This window comes from Nematolebias whitei, chromosome 3 (assembly GCF_014905685.2).
Source record: "Nematolebias whitei isolate Nwh7 chromosome 3, NemWhi1, whole genome shotgun sequence".
In the NCBI taxonomy this organism is placed as follows: Eukaryota; Metazoa; Chordata; class Actinopteri; order Cyprinodontiformes; family Rivulidae; genus Nematolebias; species Nematolebias whitei.
The window spans coordinates 28196987-28212311 of NC_056500.1; the positions used below are offsets into that span (position 1 = coordinate 28196987).

At 38.1% G+C, this 15325-nt stretch overlaps 1 protein-coding gene across 1 annotated transcript; it reads left to right on the plus strand.

The window, feature by feature from the left end:
• Window positions 1–2966: 2966 nt before the first annotated feature.
• npl (N-acetylneuraminate pyruvate lyase (dihydrodipicolinate synthase)) lies at window positions 2967–11899 on the plus strand. Its single transcript, XM_037674768.1, has 11 exons — window positions 2967–3037; window positions 3244–3317; window positions 5005–5092; window positions 5174–5231; window positions 7061–7136; window positions 7269–7361; window positions 7500–7645; window positions 11124–11170; window positions 11249–11333; window positions 11424–11463; window positions 11564–11899. The coding sequence occupies exons 1-11, from the start codon at window positions 2967–2969 to the stop codon at window positions 11707–11709; spliced, it is 924 nt and encodes a 307-aa protein (XP_037530696.1). The 3' UTR covers window positions 11710–11899.
• The last annotated feature ends 3426 nt before the right edge of the window (window positions 11900–15325 follow it).

Here is a 15325-nt window from a genome sequence, read left to right on the forward strand (position 1 = left end):
TTCAGATGTACTGTTTCCTGCTGTCCTTTTTGAGTTGAGATTATTGAATTGTTTTTGGTGGTCTGCCTGGCCGGGCCTTGCATGGCCTGTAGACCAGAAGATCTGGGAGTGTGTCTTGTCAGGGCGGACTAACTACTTTATTTTTGTTTTGTTTGTCCTTATTTAGCCACCCACCTATGTGACACCAGATGTAGCTTATAGCCACAAGCTTTACATTCAGGAATCCTGACTCATTCTCATGTGTAGTGGTTTGGGAACCTAAAGTTTGTGGCCTTTTCCACTTAGTTTTGTCAGCTTCTCCTTTGACTTGTAGGCTTGTGGAACATATGAGCAGCACTGGTTGTAACAATTGGGAATTAAAGTGCCACATTTATCCACTAATAAATTGTCTATTTTGACTCTAGTGAATGATGTGATATTTATTGGACCTACGGGTTACATGGGTTTTAAATATATCTATTGTGTTGAGCGTTAAAAACATTTGTAAGTAGTGTAACAGGTGGCACCACAGTTTTTTATTACTTCATAGGGTTACACTGTTTACCATTGTTTACACAAAGTTACAGACTAAAGGGGAGTTGTACTCGAAAGTTCGAGTCAAGGAAATAAAAGCCATCAACTTATGTCTCTCAAAAAAAAAATCATTATTTTTTTATTTAAAATTTTCATTATCATGTATCATTTTTTTCTTTTTCATTTGTCATTATCATTCTTTTCTTTTTCATTTATCATTATCATTCTTTTTTTTTTTTTCAATGCTTGTCATGTCACCGTAGTCGGAAGGAAAGGTCAGTAGCAAGATAAATTGTTTTTTAAATGTTTATTTTTAGCTTTATAACACCTCACCCTAAAAACAATTCAAGGCAGTGTTAATGTTTTGTAGAATTAACATGTTAATTAATTCATATCCTAAGAAACCGTGTTTGTATAATGCAATGTATGTGATTTTCAAACATTTAACTACATTTCCCGTGGAGCTTTGCGGTATCACGCTGACGTTTGACGGTTTCACATGATGGGCTGTGAATGCAGTGTTTGACAAACATCTTCTTCACACACAAAATAAAATGTTATGTCCCGAACACACAGCAGAACTTTCGACGGATCTTATAACCTTTCATAGCCTTTTTCATAATTAGATTTCTGAATAAGTATCCTGTATTTCTTTGTTCTTGCTGTTTTATTAAGCGGGTTTTTTAATTATTATTATTATTACATTTCGATGCCTACAGTTCAGCATGTACGATTTATTTTAAAATATCAAAAAGATAATCTATTCAAGTGTTTTAGTTGAGTTCAACGCACATTGAAACACTTAAGAAATAAAGACGGATTTTTAGACGCTGGGGAACTTGCGCTGTTGCGCATGCGTACTTCTCTTGGCCCTTTTGCAACATGTATTTATTTAGAACCACAGACTCAGCTCGAAGTTCGGAGATTCATCGGGGATGTTCGTCCGTCTTCCTGCTCGTTGAAGTCAAGGATTTGTGCTGTTTCGTGTGTAATAAGTCGGACCTTGGAATGACGTGACAGTACTGTCGTGTTCCAGTTGCAAGTCAGAAAACTAGTAGGATTTCCCACCGCGTTTTGTGTCAGACTAACCATTATTATTATTATTAGCTAGCTAACGATGTGCTTCTCTGCATTCTTTCGCTCTCACACTCTTAACAACATGTTCACTAAAAGAGGTTTTATAATACTATTTGTGCGACTCATGTTTTGCGATACAAACTTATAAAAGCGCGAACTATTAATAATAACATAGCTGTCAGCGTTCTGTGCGCTCGACGACAGCCATCAGGTGGGGCTGCTGTTTGTGTTTACCTGTAAAAAAAAAACAATGTTTCTGCAATTACTAACAATTTTACCGCAACACTATAATTTCATTTGTTTCTATTTCGTCTTTATCTGGGGCAGCTGAGAAGAGTAGTCCTCCTCCAGTTGACTTGTGATCTAAACGCAGTGGCGCCCAAACTTGGGGTCCCTGGACCCCAGGGGGCCCGCCGGCCGGCGCCCCCCCAAGGTTTTTATTTTTATTTTTATTTTTTTCAGTTTTAGTTGTAAACAAACTTATTGTGTTAAGCATTAAAAGCACCTGTAAGTAGTATGGTAAAACACAAATAAAATAATATATAAATATATATATATATTTACAAGCAGGTAGATTGCGCTTTGGTAATAGTTCCTGTTTTAAATGTGCTATACAAATAAATTTGACTGGACTTGAGATTAAGAACCCGTTAAAATACACCAAAATGCAGGAAATCACATCTACTTTATTCAAAATTTTCTGGGGAAGGACCCCCAAACCCACGCACCACCCGACCCACCTGCTGTTTGTGTTCCGGCGTCGATCTGTTTACAAATGAATCCCTGTTACTTGGTCTGACTACTGCTGTTGTGATTCTGTTCAGTTTTATGTAAAGAGTTTTCTGTAATAATTTGAAGAAGTGTCAATACATTTATGTTCATTAAGTGAATAGGTAAAAGTTTTTAAAGTGGTTTTTGATGCTGTTAATTTACTCAAAACTGTAATGTTTGGAAGTTGAAGTTATATATTTTGTTAATTGTGTCTCGAATAAAAAATATGCCATATTTAAAAGTACAAAAATTGTATTAACACTATTAAAGAACAGGTCTTGAGTATTTATGCTACACAAATATTTCCACTGCATTAAAGAGACAAACTGAAGAAAATTATTTAATAAACATGAGAGTTATGAGGGGGTCCCTGAAACTTTATCTCCCCTGTAAGGGGTCCCTGAACCCAAAAAGTCTGAGAACCCCTGATCTAAAGCACTGATTACAGTAATATTGGTAAAGCTCTAGTAGAGTGCTGAATGGGTAAATGAGGGTACAGATTGTAGTGTAAAGCACTTCAAGTATCTTGATAAGATAAAAAGGTTCTATATAAGTACAGTCCATTTACCGTTTTTATTTTCTTGTGTTAAGAAGTTTAGTCCATCATGGATCCAGTTGCTGAGAAAAAGCTGACGGGACTTGTAGCAGCTACATTTACTCCATTCACTTCCCAGGGGTAAGAATCTGTTTGTAATCTATTTTATCTTTTTTCCTGTTTGTGTTTATTTATTTTTCATTATTTGATCTAAGTGTGAACGCAGTCAGTCTCCTGTGATCAATGGGTATGATGTGTTCACATCTGTAATTATAATCTGAATCATGATTGTTCCTTTGCTCTTTAGTCAAATGAGTGAGATCTGTTTATCATTTTAACCCCAACAGTGAAATCAACTTATCAGTTATTGGACCTTACATTGACTACCTGTCCGAGCAGCAAGGTGTAAAGGGCATATTTGGTAAGTTTGACTGGAATTCTAATAGTTTGTTTTTATGTTCACACCTTGATTATCTCTTATTTTACATGTTGTTTCATAGGCATAGTTTAGTATTTTGTTTGTCTTTTGTTAACTCTCCATTTCTTAAAACATTTTATAAAAGTTGTTCATAAATTTCCAAATAAAATGACTAAAATATTGTCACAAAAGCGAGCAAGTGTGTGATTAACATGATCCATTTTACTGGAGGTTGGAACCACCAAGTAAGGAATTAATCAAATTTAAAATTGCTTGCACGTTTTTACCATAATTGCTACAAGTGATTAATTTATTTGTAATAAATTTATAAATTAGCGTAATGTGTTAGTAGTTTATTAGTAGTGTATTTGTCGAGATTGCAAGTCTTTGACAGTTTTTTTTTTGTGAGTCAGAAGCTAAAAACTTTAGTAAGCAAGTTCTTACATGTTGACTTTGTCATCTGCTCCAGACATCCTGCTGACTTTGCTCAATTTTATTTCCTTTATCCGGAGAACAAAAAAACACAGAACAAACATTGTTCTGTCCTGGTGTTATCTTAAATATCATGTTGGTTCTGTCCTTTTTTCCAGCTGTTAAATAAATGGCTGATCATTTCAAATGTGCATTGACTCAAGAAAGAAAAATTGCATTACCGTGCAAAAATATTTTAATACGTAATTTATTAGAATATAGGAGTGGTGGTGGAAAATAGGGCAGGACTATTCAACTAAACTGCTCAGGGGGCCACAGTTTCTGAAAGCCAGCAGCTCGGGGGGCCGGACATCCAGCGATTAAAATAATTATGTAAATAAATCAGAGTTTACAGTGATCTGCGTACCTCTTTAAATTTATTTATTTTATTGCATTGAATCAAAAATGCAATAAACAGAACTCAAGCCCAGAACCCACCACCAGTCTTGGTGTGAGTTATTCACTGTGGTGACCCCTGAAGAAGAGAACAGCTGAAAGAAGAAGAAAAAATTAGAATATACTGTATTTTGGTATTTTGCATGAGGCAACAGAGAATTGTCTTCACTTCTTCATTCAACCTTTATTTATACAGGTTAATCCCATTGAGCCTCGGGGACTCGTTTACAAGAGAGACCTGGAAGAAACTTGGAAAGTTGTGTGCAAAAGGAAATGCCAAAAAAAAAAAAAAAAAAAATTAAATACAGAAAATGAATCGCGGTCCTCGTTTTATTCCCTCAATTACAATATGAAAATTACGTCTGGAAGTCACAATTATTTAGTTTTTGGTAAACTATGTGCTATCTAGGTGCATGCTATTATCAGGATGGATTTTATTACGTGCGCACGTTGCATTAAATGCATTGCATACAGTCTGAAGGACTCCTGAAGTCGTTCTCCAAATATTCAGACTGCTCCAACACTGAAACTCGGTTATGGTTAAAAAAAAAAAAAAAGTTTAAACTCTACCAGTGTATTCATGTTCAGCTTGATGAAATTGTGTCCGTTTATTGTGCATATGGAAAACTTGCATTTTAACAGGCTCAATAATTAAAATTTAAATAATTTACACAATATGCATTTCAATAAGAATGACTTGTTTTTAATTAGGCCAAAATGATTTTCAGTTGTCTTTTTTTGTATCTTATATTTCAGTCATGTTCTATGTTCTAAACAAATGTCAAGTGATATGTTTGTTTGTTTATTTATTTATTTATTACAGTGAATGGCACCACAGGGGAGAGCATGTCTCTCACTGTAGCAGAAAGGAAGGTCCTGGCAGAGAAGTGGTGTGAGAAAGCTAAGGGCAGGTCAGTATTTTTGATTAGATGTGTTCCCAAACAAATTTTGACTCTAAAATGTTTATTTTTTATTTTTATGTGTCTCAACAGAATGAACCAAGTGATTGTACATGTTGGATGCATGAGTGTTAAAGACTCCCAGGAGCTGGTGAGTGTGATTTTTTTCTGTGCGACTGATTTACGTAATGTAATGACAGGCTTGACTTCACTTCTCCCTTCACTCATGGGGGGGTGGGGGGGGAGTGTTTTATACACATATTACTGTTAGTCAAGTCAAGTCAACTTTATTTATAGAGCACATTTAAAACAGAACCTGTTATCAAAGTGCTTAAGAACAACAACAATCATTGAGTAAATTAAAGAGAAAAATATATAAACATATATATATATATATATATACAATACACTAATAATGAAAATAACTGAAGAATTAATAAAAAGCATTTAAAACATAAGGTCACAGATTAAAAAACACTAGATCAATTTACACTGTATGAAATGCCTGAGAGAACAGATGTGTTTTTAGCAGGGATTTGAAGTGAGGAAGGGAGGTGGCCTGCCTGATGTTGGGGGGGCAGGTTGTTCCAGAGTTTGGGGCTCATGACTGAAAAAGCCCGATCCCTTCTGAGCTTCAGTCTTGTTTTTGGAACAGCCAAAGGCAGCTGATCGGATGATCTCAGGTCCCGAGAGGGAACGTAAGGTTCCAGAAGCTCAGAGAGGTAAAGGGGTTCGAGGCCATTCAGGCATTTGAAGGTCAACAGAAAAATTTTAAAAACTATCCTCGTAGGAACAGGGAGCCAGTGAAGGGACGACAGAACTGCTGGAGTAATATGTTCAGACCTACGAGTTCTGGTTAAAAGCCGAGCAGCAGCATTCTGGACAAGCTGAAGGCGTGAGATGGAGGCCTGGCTGATCCCAGCATACAGTGCGTTGCAATAGTCCAATCGGGTCGTGACAAAGGCGTGGACTAGTTTCTCAAGGTCGGATCTGGACAACACTGGCTTGAGTTTAGCTACCTGTCTGAGTTGGAAGAAGCTTTTCTACAGAAAAGCTGTTGCTAAAAGCTGTGAGCTCTAAGTATTCAGCCTGGTAGAAACGGTGGGTCTGCTTTTCCACTGACACGAAAACAATCCTCCAACACTGAATCACAGTTAACACAACGACATCCCTGTTTGTTGTTTGTAGATTACAAGTGACAATTTCTTTAGAAAATAGAATCGTTGATCTGTAATTGTTCACATAGTTACTGTCACTTTAAAAAAAAATCCCCACAGTTTATCAAAATGCCCCAAAGCTTAAAGTTATGTTGGAAATAAGTCTTTAAAATAGCTATAGAAAACAATCTGAATGCAAAAATAAAAACACTTTTTTTTTATTCATCTACAGTATATTAGTAATTAAACATATATTTTTAAATGCAAAGAAGATTAGCAAATTATCGTTTTCCACTATTATTTGCACCTTAACCTGAAATTTGGCATAGTATCTAATGCGATTGCATTGTATGTTCTAATACATAAATAAGTAATACTAAAATACTTAAATGTTTGTGAGTTTTTAGTAAGTTTTATTATAATATTGGAGTAAAAAAAATAGACTCTTTGAGTATAAAGCCCACAAATGAATTTTAAAATAAAGAATTGTTTTAAAGTGCAAGAAGGTGAATTTATTTGTATTAAACATAAAAGTCTATCTATTTTTTCCCGTATCTTTTTTTTAATGGTGCATTAATGTTGATAAAATATATTTTTTGTTTGTCTCTTTCTGAAAGTAAAGAAATGTCATTTGTGAAAGCTGAAGTGTTTCTCAACGTGCTACAATACTTGTGAACTAAAGCTAAAATGCTACATAAAGTGTTACTGTTGTTTTTATTGATTATAGCTTTTTAAAATATTGAAACCGTTTGATTGTAGAGCCACTGATGCAAAAACTCTCCATCCCTTTTGGATTTGATTGTTATAATTGTTCCCCCTCCAGGCTCGTCATGCAGCACAAATTGGGGCTGATGGGATAGCAGTCATCGCCCCCTTCTTTTTTAAGCCCAGAAATGCAGGTATCTGACAGTCTTTATTTTTATTCTCTCATATGGGAGGAGATGGACCATTACCCACTGCAGCATTTTATTCACATATCTACTGTTGAACGTGCCTGAAAACGTTAAAAAGTTTTTCTCCTCTCGTTTCAGAGACTTTGAGAGCATTTATGAAGGAAGTCGCTGCAGCGGCTCCAAATCTGCCTTTCTACTATTATCAAATCCCAGGACTCACTGGTGTTAATGGTCAGTATCATTGATGGTGGTTTTTATGTTCTGCAGTCCCATCACTTCCAGCTAAATTCATCTCTAAACTTAACTAAAGACCATGTTTTATGTGTTTTAGTTTGTGATGTGAAACTGGAGTTGTCTCGTTTCTTTTAGTGCAAGTGAGAGATGTGATAGAAGGTATTGAGAAGCTCATTCCCTCCTTCAGAGGCGTGAAGTTCACTGGGAATGACCTCATGGACTTGGGTCAGTGTGTCAGTTACTGCCTGCCTGAGTGGTCCGTCTTGTACGGGGTGGACGAGGTCAGTCTTTTCCTTTCTTCTCTTATTTGTTGTCCGATAGATCTGCTCACGATGCTGTGAAAAAATATTCACTACGCTGTGGTGTTTTACTGTGGTGTTTTACTGTGGTGTTTTACTGTGGTGTTTTACTGTGGTGTTTTACTGTGGTGTTTTACTGTGGTGTTGCCATTCAGAATGGAATGAAATTGGATTTGAAGCTGGTTTTATCATTTCAAACACAGAGTGCCCTAACTCTGGGGTTCCCAAACTTTTCCATGCCATGCCCCCCCCCCAAACAGCATTAACTTCTGGCCGAGGCCCCCCCTCGCAAACCCACAAACAATGTTGCAAAATATGTAAAGAAACATCAACTTTTAGATTGTTTTAACTTTTATTCACTATATTCTATTAATTATTACAGCTGCTGAGCATACAAATGTTATTAACTAACATGTTTTAAACACTATATTATATTCCCACTGGGAAAAAAACAACTTTTCAACGAACTGTTGACCAGAAGAACAAAACAAAAGAAATCTAACCTCTCTCTCGAGTGTGTTTATCTGGAAATGACATACAGATTTCCCTAGTGTGCTATTTTTATTATTATTATTATTATTATTATTATTTATTTTTTCCATCTTCTTCTCTCCAGTTTTTGAGGCTCTCCTAGCGCCCCCTGGCGGCCCCCACTTTGTCAAACACTGCCCTGACTCACACACCTGCAGGATTTATAAGTATTTACAGCTCAAGCTGATTGGTTAATGTCTGTTTGTTTAACCCATGAAACCTCCAGGATTTTTGCCCATTCCTCAAAACTGAACTGTTCAAGGTCTTTAAAGCTAGAGGGCCTGTTTTTCAACTTAGTGTTGGAACAGTTTATAGATTTTCAGTCAGTCTCAGATCTGGGTTTTAACAAAGCAATTTAATAAAAATGGGTTTCCTTAAACTCCTGGCGTAAGTGACATTTGAATAATTCTAGCAGACTTTGTAGTTTTCTACCATATTTATAAGGTCGGAGGCTTTAAGTTGTGTTATGAAGAGATACTCTACAAAAGCCAAGAATGACTGTGCCTACAATTAATAACATAAACGTTCTGTTTGTTTTTAGAGATTATGAGATGACCATGTTGTTATCATAGATTAACTCTGCTGATACTGACAGAAAAACAAGCTTTGTTTTGCCATGATTACAAAATGATTATGATGTGCTAATAAGTGGTGCATGTATTACTCCCATTATTATCATTCAGTACAGCTGAGAATGATGCATAACAGTAGGTCAAGACACAAACTAATAGTTGTCTGCTGGATGTTCTTGGATGTCTTTTCAGCTTGAATCCGTTGAGTGATGGTCCTGGTTTTTGTTTTAGCGTAACTTTGAAAGAATTTCTTGTTGTTGTTGTAAGAAAATAAACCGGTCAAAATAACTAAGTGTACAATAATTTATTACCTTGCAAAAAGAAGAATTGCCTTATTTTGGTGGAAGGAGGAGTTTGTGCGCCTGAATGATCCTAGGAGCTACGATGTTTGGGGCAATTGTTGTTCCCTCTGGTAGGATCGCCCATGGTAGATTGGTTCTAGGTGACAAAGAGCAATTCAAAACACTTGTACAGTAGTCCCTCGTTTATCTAGGGGTTCCATTCATAACATGATTCATAACTTTCATGGACGGAAAAGTCCGCTTTGTGGCCTCAGGATTCCATCTCTGCTATTTGCAGATGATGTGGTCCTGTTGGCGTCATCGTGCTGCGATCTTCAGCTCTCACTGGAGTGGTTCACAGCCAAGTGTGAAGCAGCTGGGAGGAGACTCATCACCTCCAATCTGAGGCCTTGGTCCTCAGTCAGAGAGATTGCTCTCAGTGGGTCCAGGGTGAGGTTCTGCCTCAAGTGGATTTCATGTATACTGAGGTTTGGTTCACAAGTGAATGAAGAATGGGGTCAGAGATTGACGGATGGATTGGTGCAGCATCTGCAGTATTGCGGACTCTGTGCAGGTCCATTATGGTTATCCAGGAGAGACTCGGAGTAGAACCACTGCTCCTCCACATCGAGAGGAGCCAGTTGAGGTGGTTCTGGCATCTGTTAAGGATGCGCCCTGGACGACTCCCTAGGGAGGTGCTTTGGGCATTCCCGACTGGGAGGAGACCCTGGGGAAGACCCAGGACAAGCTGGAGAGACTCTGTCTCTCAGTTGGCCTGGAAACACCTTAAAATCCTCCCAGAAGAGCTGGAGGAGGTGGCTGTGGAAAGAGACGTCTGGACCGCCCTGCTCAAGCTGCTGCCCCTCGACTTCAGAACAAGTGGAGGATGGATGGACTGACAATAGAAGATGTCATTAAAGCACATTTTTAAACATGACCTCTCAGCTTTAGCATTAAACTTTGATGCAGAGCTTTGCACCTTCTTCAAAATTACATTTGCCCTTTTTTTTATCTTTAATGAATTCACTCCTTGCTTGTTCTGTGATTTTTGTCTCAACAGATTTGATGTGATGCTGTTTTATATTTTGTAGTAATAAATATTAGTTGTTTGGGGTATATTTCTATGACTTGTGTAAAGTAGGCCTGTCACAATAAACAATAAATCAATTAATCGCAAGATAAATGAAAATTATCAGCCTCATGTTCATTTATCAGCTTTATCGTTTCTTCGTATCTCTTTCTACTGAAGATACTGGATGACAAAAAGCTCAACTCCGGTGCTCTTCACTGACTCCTCCTTTTCTCTTCAAAATCTATTTTAACTGTCCAAAATTGCGTTTTTGGACAGTTAAAAGCAGCTAAGCTGAGAAGCTAAGCTAACAAGCCAACCTCAGGAAAAACCTCCATCTTGTTAAAGCTCCAAAATTCATGGATGAAATCTGTGCCTTCATCTAAAGTTTTTTCTCTGCAAAAAGAAGCCAAGAACTTGTGTACTGGTTTGTTTTTGTTTTTTAATTAAAAGCTTTGTAAAAAATGCTATGCTAAAGAGCTCAAGCCACAATGAGCGTCCGTCATTTTGAGAACCAAAGAGACAGCCCATGTCATGTCATAGGGCCTCCCTCCCATTTTTCTTAGACACGCTGCTTGCTCCCTCCCTATCCATCATTCAGTTCAGTCTTATACTGCCATCTGGTGATACGAAAAAAGATACTACACCCAAAACAAATTCACCAACATTTCTTCTTAAATTTGACACTAATTACTAATTATTGTCAAATTTCAAACTATTATCGTTTATCGCAATAATTTCTGAGACAATTAATGGCCCAGCAAAATTTGTTGTTGTGACAGGCCTAGTGTAAAGGCATTTTTTTATTATTTTATTATATTTCACCTGTTTTGACTATTTTGTCGATGTCGCATCAAAATAGGAAAAACTGCTACATCACTGTCGATTGTTTGATGACGTTCTGTTACTCTAATAGCTGTGGCAAAGGTTTTATTTTTATTTTTATATATTTTTAAATTTTTTAGTTGTGACAAAGTTAAACTCATAAACAAATCTTTGTTTCGTAGCAACTGTTAGCAGGTCTGGCTATGGGAGTCCACGGAGCCGTTGGCAGGTCAGTGGTCTTTAATTAGTTTTGTTTTCCGTTTTGTTCTTCAAGTGTTTTTATACTTTTTAATTTTTTGCCACGCAGCACATATAATTATATTGGATGTCATGTCAACAAGCTCATAGCTGCATTTGAGAATGGTGACCTTGTTCAAGCCAGGACCATACAGGTACTGCACGTTTTTGTTGTTTGATGTTCCTGACCTCTTCGTCATGTTTCTGTCAAATTTGTTTGATGTTCTTTTTATTTTTGCGTGCAGTTCAAAATGCAAGAGCTTCTGAGTTACGCCATGAAACTCGGTGAGTCTTGATTTGGATGTTTTCCACTAAAACTGGATCTGATCAAATTTTCTGCAACTACATCTTTGTACTTTTAAAACTGATTTACTTTCACCAACAGGTTTTGATGTCGGCGTGAACAAGCAGCTGATGTCGGAGCTGTCAGGTTTATCTCTTGGACCCCCGCGACTCCCGCTGATGCCATGTCCTCATGATCACGCTGAGCTGATCGCACAGAAATTTCGCACAATTTTTTCTCATAGCTAATTTGTTTGTACTTAATTTTAAACCTTGAGGTTCTGTCGGCAAATCTATTTTTTGTCAATAGTGCTCACAGGTCGGCAACAATATTTGAGCAATATACTAACTCTGACAAATTTTAACATTAATCCACCATTTAAAATTTTAACAATTGTTGATCATTCTTGAATGTATTTAAACTTGAGCATTCCCTATATGAAGATATTTTCCTATGAACAACACATATATTTTTTGTTTTTTCCAGAGTTACTGTATTTTACTGACATTTACTCATTGTGGTTTCTTAACATGTATCCACTTCTTCCAGCGCCAGATTGTTTTTCTTGCGTTTAGTTTGAGGTTAGCTGCACAGCACGTAGAAACATTCCAGGTTTAAATGGACTGCACATGAGAGGTTGGGGACCCTATGGTGGTCAAGCCCGATCTGATAATATCTAGGGTCCTCGCTAATGTCGATGGTAACTTTGATGTGGGTCATGACTAGTTTTTCAAAGCATTTAGCAACTATTGTGAGGGCTACTGGTCATTCAGACCAGTCACTGTAGAGCTCTTAGGAACAGGGATGATGGTGGTGGTCTTCAGGCAGGTGGGAACAGTTGCCAAGGTGAGGGAGGAGTTAAATATATTGGCCAGCACCTCGCAGAGCTGATCGGCACAGTCTTTCAGCACCTTCCCTGGGATGTAGTCTAGATCAGTGACTTTGTGAGGATTAATCCTGATGAAGGTCCTCCTTACTTCTGCTGAGGTCATGCTGATGAACTCGTCTTCTTCTGGTGAGGTGAGTCTGGTGCTGGGTGGTCTATTTGGGTCTTCAAAGCCGACATAGAACCTGTTAAGAGCATCAGGCCGTAATGGGTCCCTATTAGGGCTTTGTGCACCTCTGCTTTTATAGTCTGTTATGCACATAATGTCCTTCCACATGCTCTGTGGGTCCTGTGAGGCTGGATCTTCTGTGTGTATGTTGCTTTGGCCTTCTTAAGGTCAAGGTTTCTTTTTCATTCACATCATATGTAGTACATGTGATGGAATGAAATTGTGTACACAGGGTCCCAGTTAAAGTTGGTTATTAATACCTGCAGCCAGCTCTTTCCTTGCCCTCCTCAGTTCCTGTGAATCGGCAGACGTGAAGGCAGATCCCTGGCTTTCAGCGGGGTACGGACCTCTGCGTTCAGCCAGGGTTTCTGGTTCAGGTAGCACTTCAGTCCTGGTGGTGGTGACATCGTCAGCATGGTTTGATATGGGATTGTAACTTGTCGACCCTAGCATAGAAATTGTCAAAGCTGTGGAAGGGTTACTAATATTTTAGGGTTGCTATGCTATTACTGTAGCATTCTGGGTGAGGGGGTGGTCAGGCCTCGAGTTGGTTCGTTCTATTTCGTGTAGGCTTCGCCCTTTAAGACTGTCGCTAGTGGGTTTATCCCCAGACGCTCAGCGCAGCACTGAAAACTTTAGTCCACGCCCACCTGCTGTGTGTGGGCCTCACCCCCGGTCCATATAAATTACGGTGAGACCGGGTAATCGCTCCCATTTTTTCCCCAAAGGAAGAGTCAAAACTGTTTTTGGTTCAATCGGGCAGACGGTCTTGTCTAGTTTGATGCAATTTATACAAAATGGTTACATTTTGTTGCTTGGTTAGTCTTTAAAAAAATCTTGATTGATTCCTCTGATTTGTTGTTTTATGAAAAGAAAAAGGTTAATTAAAAATCAGTGGGGGTCATTAAACAGTTATTTTGTAACTTTTTATTATGGGTGTTCTGATTAGCATAAAATTAAATTAACTGTATTTTCAACACTAAACAGAATTTGTTACAAATAAATTTGTTACTAAACTGACTTGTTTTTCTTGTTTTTTTTTCTGAGCATTAAATTCTCAGATTATCACTATTCTTAACACAAAATTTTAATAGAAAGAAACCTTTAAAATGGGACCAAAAGGATGAGGAATGGGAATCCACTTGTCCATGAATAAAGATGCACAGAAACAAAATGATTTAAGGACCTAATTACCCAGCTGTAGAGCAAACAAATTAAAAACAAAGCTTACCACAAAGACAATTTTAAACAGATTCACGGTGTATGGTTGTGCCAAAACCGGAGTCTGTTGACCCTTTATTCATAATGACATACACCATCCATTCAATATCTTTACCCTCTTCTTCCATTTTGGGACACGGGGGTCACCGGTGCCCATGTCCAGCAATCACTGTGCGAGGGGCGGGGTACACCCTGGACAGGTCGCAAGTCCATCACAGGGACACATAGAGACAAACAAGACAACCAACCATTCGCTCTCTCACACCTAGGGACAATTTAGAGTTACCAATCAGCCTAACATGCATGTTTTTGGTCTGTGGGAAGAAAGCGGAGTACACGGAGAGAACATGCGAACTCCACCCAGAAAGGCCCCTGGACCGGGGTTTGAACCAGGGACCTGCTCGCTGAGAGGCAGCAGCTCTACCAGTTGCGCCACCATGACATACACCAGTAAAACCTAAAACATTAAAGTATAAATAAATCAATTACATTTTCCTCTCAATTGGAAAATGGACAAAATGTGTGAACCTATCTTTAGAAGCTGTGACTCATGTCTGCCACTATAACTGCAAGATTCTGGGTCATTTTAAGTTTTTTTTTTTGTTAATTGCTCAATCCAGCGCAGGCTTGACATTGAGGTATACAGTGGATGCCTTTTATATACAGTAACACACAGCAGGAATAATGTAAATTGATATGCGTTTCTTCAAAACACGGCTGCAGAATTATATTGTTGATTGACAGGTCTGTATATTCTTCAATAGGTGAATACAAAAATTCATTATATAAATAACTTGTTTTTAATAGTTTATATTTAGATAAATTCAGCAATTTATAGAGTTGTACAAATTGAATACATTATAATCTCAAAGTAAACTAGTTCATATATTTTACTTTAAGGCAGTTTTAAAATACTCAAATCATGTCCTCTAAATAATATTGACATGCTCTGTTGTGCTTGTTAGCTGAACTGTAGTTTCAAATTACCAGGGTGCACAAATATTTTCAGACCTTAAAATTTAGCATTTTAAAGTCTGAGGTTGTGGCATGGTGGCACTGTTTGTTGAGTTGTTGCCGCTCAGCAAGAAGGTTGCTGGATCAAATCCCAGCTCGGGACATTTCTGAGTGAAGTTTCTCACTGTGCACATGTGGGTTTTCTCCGGGTACTCCAGTTTCCTCCCACAGACCAGAAACATGCATGTTAGGTTGATTGGTAACTAAATTGTCTCTAGGTGTGAGTAGAGAGTGAATGGTTGTTTGTCTCTGTGTCCCTGTGATGGACTTGCGACCCATCCAAGGTGTACCCCGCCCCTCGCACAGTGGATTGCCGGACATGGGCACCAGCGACCCCCGTGACCCAAAATGGAAGAAGCGGGTAAAGATAATGGATGGATAGATGGAAGGTTTGAGAGCTATCTTAAAGAATCCATGATTGTTTATTTTGTTCCAACAGAAACTGGACTCAGGCTGTAGGTAAAAACTAGAGGCAGTCCAGAAATCAGGTTCTTCACTTGTGGAACAAGGTTCCTCAGTCTGGGTTTGGGAAGCATATGTTTATTCAGTTTATTCACACACACACACACACACA